Here is a 12003-nt window from a genome sequence, read left to right as displayed (position 1 = left end):
AACCAAAACAGGAACTGAGACATGGCAGCGGTGTTCGGCGGTGTAGAGGGGTAAGAATGAGTTAAAATATACAACAAAACTTGATCAGTTTTGTTTTTTGGGATTATTATTTAAAGCTGATGTGTATGGCTTTCAGTCGTGTTTTACCGCTTCTAATTTTGAAACTAAGGTTACTACTAGCTTTTACTAATGGAGTTTGACACTGTGTTTATGTGTCTCATGATCACCTCCCTTCCTGATAGGCTATGTGGGATGTTTTCAGTTTAAGATTTTTTTTTTAATCGTGTGTGCAAGTCAAAGTGTATTTATATAGCACCTTTAAAACAACCTCAGTTGACCAAGTGCTGTACAGGCTCAAAACACAATATACAGTAGGCTACTAATAGGCTACAACATATACCATATCATACATATTGCATATCTGTGTTTTGTTTGTTTAGTTGTATGATCCGGTTTGGTGTGTTTCTGTCTCTCTAGTGGAGGCACACAGTCCAGAGCGGTGTTGTTGGCAGCAGATGGAAAGATCCTGGCAGAGACGGAGGGACCATCCACTAACCACTGGGTGAGCAAGAGGACAGGATGCCAGGGATTTTAATTGATTGCGTAATCAAAACAAATGCTGACAAACAACAAAATATGATCGCATGTATGTCTTTTCAGTTGGTGGGGGTGGAAAAATGCATTGAAGCCATTAACGACATGATCCAGAGAGCCAAGGTGGAGGCAGGGCTGGATCCAAACACGCCACTGCGTTCATTGGTCAGACAGACTGCTTGTCAAAGTATGCCTATACATTTTAGTTGAGCTCCAAGAAATGAAAAGATTTTAAACACTGATTTTTTGTGTGTGTGTGTGTGTGTGTGTGTGTGTGTGTGTGTGTGTGTGTGTGTGTGTGTGTGTGTGTGTGTGTGTGTGTGTGTGTGTGTGTGTGTGTGTGTGTGTGTGTGTGTGTGTGTGTGTGTGTGTGTGTGTGTGTGTGTGTGTGTGTGTGTGTGCGCGTGCGTGCGTGAAGGGTATGTCTCTGAGTGGAGGGGAGCAGAAGGACGCCATTAACAAACTGATCGATCAGATGAAGGAACAGTTCCCCGCTCTCAGCCAACATTACTTCATCACCACTGATGCCATCGGCGCCGTAGCGACTGCCAGCGACCGCGGTAAGTAGCGGTTGTACTGCAGTCAAAGACATGAAAGTAGGACTGGCCTGCACTTCATATCAATCCTCTATATGTATTCCTATTTTTGACTATTTTTTACCACATGAATTTGCACAACATGACCATAGAAATTTTACATATATAATAATGCACATCAAGTATTGTTAAGCGAATGTAACTACAAATTGTGCTATCTCCATTAAGAATGAAAGAAAGATACTCTGTTACAGATACAGTTGAAATCACCACCATAAAATGTCCCAACAAGCCATGGTTTGATACTTTACCCCCTTGGGTGTGGCTATATAAAGTGATATTATACAGTGTGTGTGTATTACAAAACTTTTCTCTGTAGGAGGTGTGGTGCTGATATCAGGGACCGGCTCCAACTGCAAGTTAGTCAATCCCGATGGCTCACAGATCGGCTGTGGAGGCTGGGGTCACTTGATGGGGGACGAAGGGTCAGGTAACCACGGTCAAACGTGTATGAATGATGTATAGCTTTATGGATTGGACCAAATTCTTTAGATGTCTTCTGCTATTACCTCAGCATTCTGGATTGCTCATTTGGCGGTGAAGACGGTTTTTGATGCCCGAGACAACCTGGTCGCTCCCCCTCATGACACCACACACGCCAGGAAAGCCATGGAGGAATACTTCCAGGTCAGATTGCAAACGACAGGGCGAAACGTGTTCAGAAATTAAGACAGCAGTGTTTCCCCTACCATTATACAGGCCTGGCGGGCCTGCCAGGCCAACGGGACCCCCCGCCAGGCCAACAGCTGCCCAAAAAAAAAAAAAAAAAGTAAAAAAAAAAAAATATATTAATATTTTTTTTTTTTTTTTTTTTTGTCTGCGCTACGCCGCGCGATGCACGTGTGCATTCGGAGCGCACATGTCAAACAGGGAAACTGACGAGAAAGAACCTTCCTTTATAGGTCCATGGCATAGGCTACACTGGAGATATTTAGGACTCAGTAACAGGGAGTTGAACAAAAGTGATGAGCAAAACTTAGAAAGTTAAAGTTGCTACGTCGCCATGGCAACCAATCTGTATCAACAGCTGAGACAGCGCAGCAAGTTATCTTGAAAGTAGCCCTACAAGCTTTATTTTTTGGTATTTTCAATGCTACTTTATTTTTATGTTTTAAATTGAGAACTAGGCTACATGAAATATAATGGGTCAGAATACAAAATGTTGCTTATTTTGCACACATTTTGATTGATAGGCTAATCATGATGTGTAGCCTAGGTTAATTCATTTATTTTAAATTAATATTTGATAAATTAAAGAAAATGTTTCATGATCCAGATTATTCCAGAAATTAATACTAGACAGGATATACCTGTCTATATTAGGTCTTCGTGTTTATTGTATTTTATTTTCATATCTATGTGTTTTTCTTCAATAGTTTATATGGCTTGTGTCTCCAAATTATTCCATAAAATTGTTTTAGGCAGGACATATGACAGCTGTTTACAGAGCAAAAAAAATAAAATCAGATTTAGCTTCTCAAAGTGCACCAGTTTGATGCATTTAACTTTAAAAAGGTAAAGGTTTTCTTCCGCAGGGGCATGCCCCAAGACCCCACTAGAAGGTCCATTCTCCCCCAGCAGTCTCAAAAAATCCTGAGGGAAACACAAAATGTACAAACGTACCGAATGTGAAGGCATAACCCTATGCCCTGATTTGTAGCGGGCTGTCAAAAGAGGCTCATCCATAATACAGTTAGTTTTGGTCAATTTCTACTACAAATTTGGTACGCACGCCGCGCGCATACTCTTTATCAGCTTTTACCACCGGGCCTAAAAGCAATTCTAGGGGAAACACTGGACAGCAAGCATTCTCCAGAATCGCTGTCTCCACCATTGAACAGGAGCTAGTGCCAAAAACACCCCGGAGAAACCAAAATGTATTAGTTTGATCTGAATGTTCTCTCTTCTGATGTTTTACATTGTGAAAAACATGTCCAATTCATCACAGGTGTCGGATCTGATGGGCATGCTGCCGCACCTGTACAGAAACTTCCAGAAGTCCCACTTTGCTGGTTTCTGCAAGAAGCTGGCTGAAGGTAGGGTGGCCCATCACTTCCTGCTCGTTTCTGTTTGGGGGGGGGGGAATAAGAGATACGAATGGAATGAAAAGTATCTGCCTGCATTGGTTTCAGGGGCCGAGGCAGGGGATGCGCTCTGTCAGTATGTGTTCACTCAGGCTGGGAGAGTCCTGGCAAAACATGTAGAAGCGGTCTTACCTGCAGCTCAAGAGGTAACGTCCACACAAACACACGTATACTGTGCTTTCACTCATTTCTTATAAGAGCCCAAATCCACAAAATCCTTTTCTAACTATGTTATTTTGGGAGTTAGTTGCATGATAGTCTTTTCAGGGATATTTATCAATCCAAATTGAAGATATTGTTATTTAAGTTTGATAAACTTTACGGTGATGAGGCGGGCTGTGGTTCTTATGATACAATAAGTATTTTGAACCAATCATGACAGTTCTCTGCCCGAGCGTTCTATAAAAACAATAAATGTTGCCATGGAAATCGTTTGATACGTCCACACCCACAAAGTCCTGTCAAAGGGTCTACCCTCTAGACAATAGACAAGCTTTTTTTTAAACACATTTTTATAATATTTATTATCATTTACTTTTAAAATCATATTTTTTTGCAAAAGCTTATTGAGACACCGAACTGTGATATCATATATGCATTTTTACTATTTGAGACCAGAGGCTTCAACTTTTACTAAATGAATTCCTTGTCCTGTCTTGATCCCTCTGTCATGACAGCCTCTGTTGAGTGGTGACCTCGGCCTGCCCATCCTGTGTGTGGGCTCAGTGTGGAAGAGCTGGGAGCTGCTGAAGCCAGGTCAGTGTCCTTCAAATGAAGAAGATGAGGTCCTTAACTGGTTCTTCCATCATTTTGACACTGAAACCAATTGGGGTGAAGCAGTTGAAAGTTCTGTTAAATCTCATTTCCTCTCTTTCTTTCTGTGTCTCTCTGTCTCCGACCAGGGTTCACTGAGGTCTTGGCTAAGGTGGCATCATCTGAGAAGTTCAAGGGCCGTTTCCATGGCTACAGCCTCCTGATTTTGCAGCAGTCCTCAGCCCTCGGCGGTGCTAGTCTGGGGGCTCAGAGTATTAGCGCCCCCCTAGCCATGGATTACACAGCCAACGCCAAAGTCTTCTACAAACACACTTTGAATAGCGGACAATGAGAGTTCAGCAGCACCTCACCTGGATCCTAACCTTTCAGTGATGGCCAAAGGGAAAATGCATTGACCAGTTAATGATTTTAAGCATCCAATATTTACTATAATGATAATGATAATCATGAGTGTAACAATGGTATAGCACTCACTTTGATCTCATTACGAAGTGATACGAAGTTGATGGTTGAAAACCTTCCAAATCTTTGCACTTTTACTACAATTGTTTTTTATAAATTAATAAACTGTTAACTTGACAGAAAATTCATCCAGGGTTGCAAATAAGTTCTTTTTAAGCTTTGATACCAAAGTCACTGTTATTGCTTTAGGGTTGATTGGTGATTATTGATTATTTTTAAGTTGAATGTAATGCTTTTGGAGGTATTGAAGATAAAACAATCTTTTTTTTCTGTGCAAGGAATTCTATGATAGTAATCCATATGCGCTCTGAGTGAGAGAAAAGCGCTATATAAATAACATTTATTATTATTATTATTATTATATGCCTACAATAACCAGTTGCCACGGTTACTCCAGTGGTTTGGAAGGAGTGGCAGGAACAGAAGCTTCTGTGATTGTTTTTGCAAAATTCCTGAACACACATGGTTGGTCCTGCTGGTTTCACAAAATAAAACCTGTGGATCTACCATGCCATATTGTGGTTTGACAGTGCTCAACATCAATCCATATTAGAGGCTGTAGGTTGACCAGATACCATAATCTTTATTATGTCCTAATGGCGTTAATACCATAATCAAATATTGTTTGTAAATTGTCAGTGGAAAGGCAAACAGGAATAATAAAGGGTTTGTGTGAGTCACCAGTTACAATGACCGAAATATGAATTAAGTGCACTGAGCTGTCAAGGCTTTGCAAGTCTTCACAGTGCTATATCTGTAACATAACATAAGATCAGTGGTAATGTTTGATTTATCATAAAAGCAGTAGCACTTGGTCAGGAATGCAGCAAAAGTAGCAGTTGTGTGAGCTGCCACGGTAAATAGAATGAATAAGATGTTTAATTATAAACAGTAGCAGTAACATTCCACTGTCTCACACAGAGAGCATTGAGTGCGGTTCAGCTTCACAGCTGGGATGCAGCAGTAAAACCACTCTGCAGAAGAGGAATCAAAAAAACATCAGATGATTCCCTCAAAAAACGTGAAGGTAAATAGGCTGCTCTTTAGAATTGGATTTGTCTTCCTGTTTATTTCCTCTCATATTTGGGTTGTGCAACAGTGTTGTTTTTGTTGTTGTTCCTAGTATGTTTTGAATTGAAATGAAGAGGTAAAAAGAAAACACATCACTCTTGGTTTCATAGCTATTACCAATACTTGAGGGTAGCTGAGCATTTTAACCTGCAATAGCCTATGTCCTGCAAGTTACAAAACCTAAAAAAATCTCAATCTAGGCCTACATCTCATGTAGGCCTACGCTATAGGCCTCCCAACTTTACTCTAGGCTAACCTCTGAAAATGCACCAAGGTCAGCCTACCACAGGGATTATCTCACCATATCACTGAAATTTAAATAAATATTTATTTATTTTCCACAAAAATAATGCCTGTGACATGTGATTCTTTGCTATGATGCATTGTCCTACGGTGAAAAATTATAATTAATTCAAGGTTTTGGACTCTGAACCTTTTGTGACAGTAGTATTTTAAATGTTTAAATGTGACCTATCTTTCAACCTGCATTAATTGATGCTCTGCTCGGCCACTGGGGGGCAACCTGTGAACATAAAACTGACGCAGTAGATTACCAACTTTTAGTTGCATTTTTACAAGGCCAGCAGATATGGAGCAACATTATTATTCTTAAAGAGACGTGTTTGTGGCCTCTTACAGAATGTAAAACCATATTTTTCTTCTCTTTTCTTAACACATACTCTTGTCAAAATATAGCTAGTCAGTCAGTTGCTAAATGCTGCATGTTTTACTAACTCGCTAAACTAAGGCTAGGCCTACTCTCCAGTTGGATCTTGTCCGGCATTGTTGTTTTTCTGTTTTTTTTTAGCCTTCTCACCTTAAATAGCTCCCTGCCAGGGGCGGTTCTACAGGGGGGCAAGGGGGGGCAGTGGCCCCCCCACTGAAGAGCCTTGCCCCCCCAGCTGCCCCCCTAACTTTTGCATTCTCAAAAATGTACTTGTAAGAACAAACCTCCACTATGTCAACAAGCCACACAAATAATTTAAACAAACAATAAATTGAACAAAAGTAAATAATTTTGAATCTAATCTTATGCCCTGCCCCTCAAATACTTAGCCACGGCCCTGCATCATATGCGCATATCGGCGATCACACAGTTTGTCACACACAGCGAGTCAGCGCGCTGCTGTGCCATGCAGCCCTGCGAAGAGTTACTGACCTGCTCCGAGCATCTGAAGGTGAAGTCAGTTTACCCTTGTGAATTTTAAACACACCAATTTAACTTAAAGTTATATTTGTAATTAATGTAATGCAATGCAAAAGTAGCTAATTCATCAATAAGAGCACAACCATTAATCGTTGGCCAAAAGGGAAATCACTCGCTTGTGACGTGTAGAAGCATATTGCCCTTTTATTAATTTGTAGGCCTGTTGTAGTACAGGCAAGAGCTTGATAAAAATATTTAAAAAAAAGACCTGGATGTTCGGATCCATACAATTTAACACTGGGTCGCCGTTTCGAGAGAGAGAGAGAAAGAGAGAGAGTTGCCGTTTCTGAGGCATTAAGTTACTACAGTGACACTGACAGTGCTAGCTAGGAGATCGATACTTTTTGTATGAACAGCCAAACATAGCCTACTAAAAACTCTCACATAGGCTATCACAGCAAACGAGCTGCACAAATTAAACCAGGTTACATAATCATATGTTAAAGACATGAATAAATAAGTGAAGGAATAGAGGGAAAAGAAGAAATAAATGTGAGGGATGAAGAGGAGGTTTTATATTCAGACAGAGGGACAGACGACAGAGGCAGGTAGTGATCAGCAGGCAACATGGGAGATAGAGAGAGAGAGACATAGGGTTAACATGGCTGAAAGGTAAGCAGAGGGTCTGACTGCAGTCCCAGCCTAAACTACTGTAGCCTATTGTTATTCTCCTTCCATATAAATTCCACTACACTAGAGTGATATGTCATGTCACTCAAAATAACATGTTTCAATTATTGCCTGTTTTCTGTTGTTGCAATGTGTTGTATAGGGTAAGCTATGTAGGCTTAAGATATAGGCTACACATGTCTTATTTTATCAGAAATGATGATCAATATAATATATATGGGGATTCCCGCTACCGTCCTCCCATGCCCCCCTGCCAAGACCTCTTGCCCCCCCTTCGCCACCCCATGTAAAATGTTCTAGATCCTCCCCTGCTCCCTGCTGTGGTCGAAAATTTCGCTAATTTTGAAAAAGGTTATTGCCCCCAAAAAGAAAATTATAGTGACCTATTAGCCCACATTTTGCACACGAAGGTGGAGCGTTTACCTGTGACGACACTCAAATATAAGGTAGCATACTTTTACTTCATTATACTCAAGTAGGCCTATTTCAATTCCCAGCTACTTAACTACAATGAGTAGTGTAGTTACTTTTTATACACGTTTTATTGACAGTTGGTAAGAATGTTTTAAGTAGGCCTAGTTTTCATTTAGATTTTCTTATCTCTTTTTTTCTTCCATTTATCTAATAATAGGCTACTTAAAATATAAAATAAAATATAGTCCTACTAAAATGTAATATTTTTACATTAGCCTACTTTGTGCTGTTTTAAGTTTAATTAAGGATCTAAATACGTCCATTTGCCATAAAGCTGTAGCCTACATGTTCTACCAATTGTTTCTAATTGTGTAGTAATAGGGTGTGAATGTGAATCCTCGCTCTGGACTATCCTGCAGTCTTGATTATGTCTGACCTTCCTCTCTCTCACACACACACACACACACACACACACACACACACACACACACACACACACACACACACACACACACACCTGCCTGTGAGGTAACACTGTCTGTCACAATCATAGACTGTATATGGGTCACACAATACATGCTCTTCCCTTTTAGATACTGGGGCCGCCTGGGGACAGATTCATCACTACTTACGGTAGTGACTTCAAACCCCTCAAAGAGCGCAGCAAACCCAAGACCTACGGGCCACAGAACCATGGAACTGAAGCTAAAAATGCTCCCACATGTTTGAACCTACCACACGTACCACGTGAAAACTGGCCCGTGTTTAACCACTACATTTACAAGACAACTAACAGCACCTATGGTTCAGGTGGCTGTCCACAGGTGAACCATCGCAACTACACACACTAGTTCACAACTAGTAGCTTCCTTTTACCACATCCACCCTAACTCTTTTCTGTACTCTCTGTCTCAGCCTCCCTCTTATTCAATCTTCCCTGCGTACTTGGCTCCGTTTGCCGTCCTAGCTCCTAGTGTTCCCCAGCCGTGTGGAGGTGTTGGCTCTGTCCCCACACAGGCCAGGGCACAGGATGTGGGCATGGCCTATCAGAATGGGCCTTTACCTGGCGAACAGGAGAGAGGTCGGCTGCACTATATTTTTGGTAGAAAGGGTGAGGAGTTTTCTCCGTCTTGCTTAAACACACACACACACACACACACACACACACACACACACCTAAGCTGGCAGCTGCGTCACTGCTCACTCCATTTTTTATTCTGTTGACAGGAAATCCGTTGGATCAGCAGGAGGCAAGAGACGCTCCACAGAGAAATATTGATATTCTCTACGAGGAAGGTCAGTTAGAACGTCTGCTTTTACTTCGGGACCTTTCGTTTGACTCCTCCAGCCCCTTTCCACTTAGGCTGGAATCTTTAAAATACGGAAACCTTTCCAAGTGCTTTTGGCCTGTGCTCTCTGAAATTAGGTTATTTGCCAAAGTGGCTCTTGGAGTAGAGAACTGCAATTTTCATAAAACCACTTAGTATTTGTGCTCTTTTTACTTTTAGGTTTGATCGTGTTGTCCGCTCTTGTCAGTCCGCCCGGCTGTGAAGACATTAGATCTGTCTGCAATGAGGCCGGACTGCAGCGCCTGCTCCCTCCGAATGTGGCTTCTGGACCAATTATCACAATGAACGGTTGAGCATCCCTCTTTATCTCACTCACACACAAACAAACACACACACACACATACACACAGGCACACTTGTACAGAGATGCATAACCTTCAACCCAAACACTTATCCTTTTTTAGTCACATCAAATAAATAACCACTTTTGTGATTTCACTTGGAGTAAGTTAGAACCAAGCACAAAATTAAATCAAATTATTATGTGTTTACTTTTTTTTTAAGTAAATTCCTGATAGTGAGCAGGTATAATGTTGACCATTGTCACGTACATTTAACCATGCTAGCATATGGTATTGGCACTTAAAAGTTCATTAGTGAGCCTCATTGGTTCTTGCAGCCATATTTTGTTAGGTTTGGGTTGAGTTTAGCTTGTTTTCCTCATTGTATTAATGCTAGGCTTATAACAGCTGCTGGCCGTAGCTTCATTATTTACCAGAAAGACATGACAGTGGCATTGATGTTCTCATCTGACCCTTGTCAACAAGGCAAAATCTGTGTGTTTCCCAAAACCTTTTTCTGTCGCTTTAGTTATTTAAAAAATATATATTTATTAACCTGTACACAGTGGTATAAAATATATTCTTGCTGCACATGGTAAGGTGGAAGTAAAGTGTACATAAGCGTTTTTCACTCCTTCTCATCAGATGCTGAAAATTGGGACAGCACTGCCTACTTGGGGGCGTTGAGATCGGCCCTAGGACTGAGAGATAACAACTACCTTCCGCCTACTTCAACGCAGTGCAGTGGGTAAGACAAAGACGCAGACCACACTTTTTTTTACCACTCATACTGTACATGTCACTTCTCACATACCCCTCATTTGTGTAATTCTCTCTCCTTTCCACTTTTTCTCAGAAACTGTGAACAGGAGACTGAGGTTCCTGAAAGTTGTCGCTTTAGGATGCTGACCGGCATCCCTAGTTACAACAGTCCACCTCTGGCCCGTGAACAGCCCACTTTCAACTGCACAGGGCCTGTGATAAAGCCACAGATGACAGAGTACCAATCCAGCTTCACAGCTGAGGTAAGGAGAGGGTTGAGAGGGCTACTGAGTGTGTGTGTGTGTGTGTGTGTGTGTGTGTGTGTATAAATGTGATGATCACCAAATTCTGTCCCTGTCCACTAGCTTAATCATGTTCTTGTATAGTTGTCTAATGACCTTGTGTGTCTCCCCCTAGTGGACCCGGCCTGACGCCCAGCTGTCTTACTTTAATCAACGTCCTGCACCTCGCCACCAGATGCTTTATCTTCCAATCTGAGTCTCAACTTTTGCCTCTGAACAAAGCAGATGAAAAAAAATAAACATTGTTTGTGTTTTGTGTCAAACACGATGAACCAGTTCAAAGTGCATCGTGTCAGCATTAAATGTTAAAAGGTGCTTCCCTATCGTTTATATACGGCTGCATTTTTTCGGGCACATTTAGTTTCCACACAGGAGAAAAGAAAAATCCTTCCTGAGGGAGCGGTCAAGGCTTGTGTCTGTGTTTCTCAGTTATCTGGCCTCAGGATACAGGGAGCTGAGGATGAGTCATAACACAGCAGTAAACCATATGCTGGCTGGCATCCAAAGGAGACAGTTAAATGTGTGTTCTTGCTCACGTCCTACTGTTTGGAAGAGATTCAAATGTGCATGCGGCATGGGTTTTATTTCCTAGCAGACTTTGTAGAAATTAATTATAATATCCATAAGTACGTTTAATTTAGTGCATGATAGCTGAAAAGAAAATGTAGAATTATTTTATTTTTCCTTAGAAAGGGTCTCATATATGTCCATATTTCTCCATACCTTGGACCAAGGCATTGGCTCCGCCATGTTGGAAGGCGTCATGGTTGGAATGTCATCAGGTGCATTGTTTAGAATTTAGAATTGTTCTTGTCCTTGAAGGCCACTGTCGCTTCTGTTATTATTCAAAAGGGGTGGGTTTACCCAGGGAGCGTTGCAATCTAGAACTTTCTAGAATTTTCTAGAACTTTCTTGATGTCATTTTACACACTGTGTGTGTGTAATATGACATCATCAAGAAAGTTCTAGAATGCAACATATATGAGACCCTTTCAAAGGGAAAAAAAAGAATTATAAATTTTATGCACTAAATTAAACGTACTCGTGGCTAATATAATTACTTTCTACAAAATCTGTTAGGAAATAAAACCCAAAATTCTACACACTGCAGGTTTAAAGGTGCAGTGTGTAATATGACATCATCAAGAAAGTTCTAGAAAATTCTAGAATGCAACGCTCCCTGGGTAACCCCACCCCTTTCGAATAATAACAGAAGCTACAGTGGCCTTCAAGAACAAGAACAATTCTAAATTCTTAACAATGTACCTGATGACATTCCAATTATGACGCTTCCAAAATGGCGGCGCCCATGCCTTGGTCCATGGTATGGAGATATAAGAGACCCTTTCTAAGGGAAAAAATAAAAAAATCTGCTATTAAAGGGACACTGTGTAATATGACATCATCAAGAACGTTCTAGAATGCAATGCCCCCTGGGTAACTCCACCCCTTTTGAATAATAACAGAAGCTACAGTG

At 41.0% G+C, this 12003-nt stretch overlaps 2 protein-coding genes across 2 annotated transcripts; both read left to right on the top strand.

The window, feature by feature from the left end:
- On the top strand, positions 1 to 4637 carry nagk (N-acetylglucosamine kinase). The gene is made up of 10 exons (XM_080052256.1): positions 1 to 50; positions 478 to 562; positions 661 to 759; positions 1013 to 1154; positions 1510 to 1620; positions 1705 to 1817; positions 3139 to 3226; positions 3323 to 3420; positions 3952 to 4030; positions 4177 to 4637. The coding sequence occupies exons 1-10, from the start codon at positions 22 to 24 to the stop codon at positions 4377 to 4379; spliced, it is 1047 nt and encodes a 348-aa protein (XP_079908382.1). The 5' UTR covers positions 1 to 21; the 3' UTR covers positions 4380 to 4637.
- Positions 4638 to 6654: 2017 nt separating this feature from the next.
- Positions 6655 to 10760, top strand: LOC307269437 (uncharacterized protein; the record flags this gene model as incomplete). The annotated part of the gene is made up of 8 exons (XM_080052405.1): positions 6655 to 6759; positions 8426 to 8656; positions 8748 to 8943; positions 9060 to 9128; positions 9341 to 9469; positions 10108 to 10210; positions 10319 to 10487; positions 10642 to 10760. 8 exons carry the CDS (start codon positions 6655 to 6657, stop codon positions 10720 to 10722), a joined length of 1083 nt encoding a protein of 360 aa, XP_079908531.1. The 3' UTR covers positions 10723 to 10760.
- Between the last annotated feature and the right edge of the window lie 1243 nt (positions 10761 to 12003).

Source organism: Ammodytes marinus (assembly GCF_949987685.1).
Source record: "Ammodytes marinus genome assembly, chromosome: 23".
Classification (NCBI taxonomy): Eukaryota; Metazoa; Chordata; class Actinopteri; order Uranoscopiformes; family Ammodytidae; genus Ammodytes; species Ammodytes marinus.
This window is presented reverse-complemented; position numbering and strand designations above follow the sequence as displayed.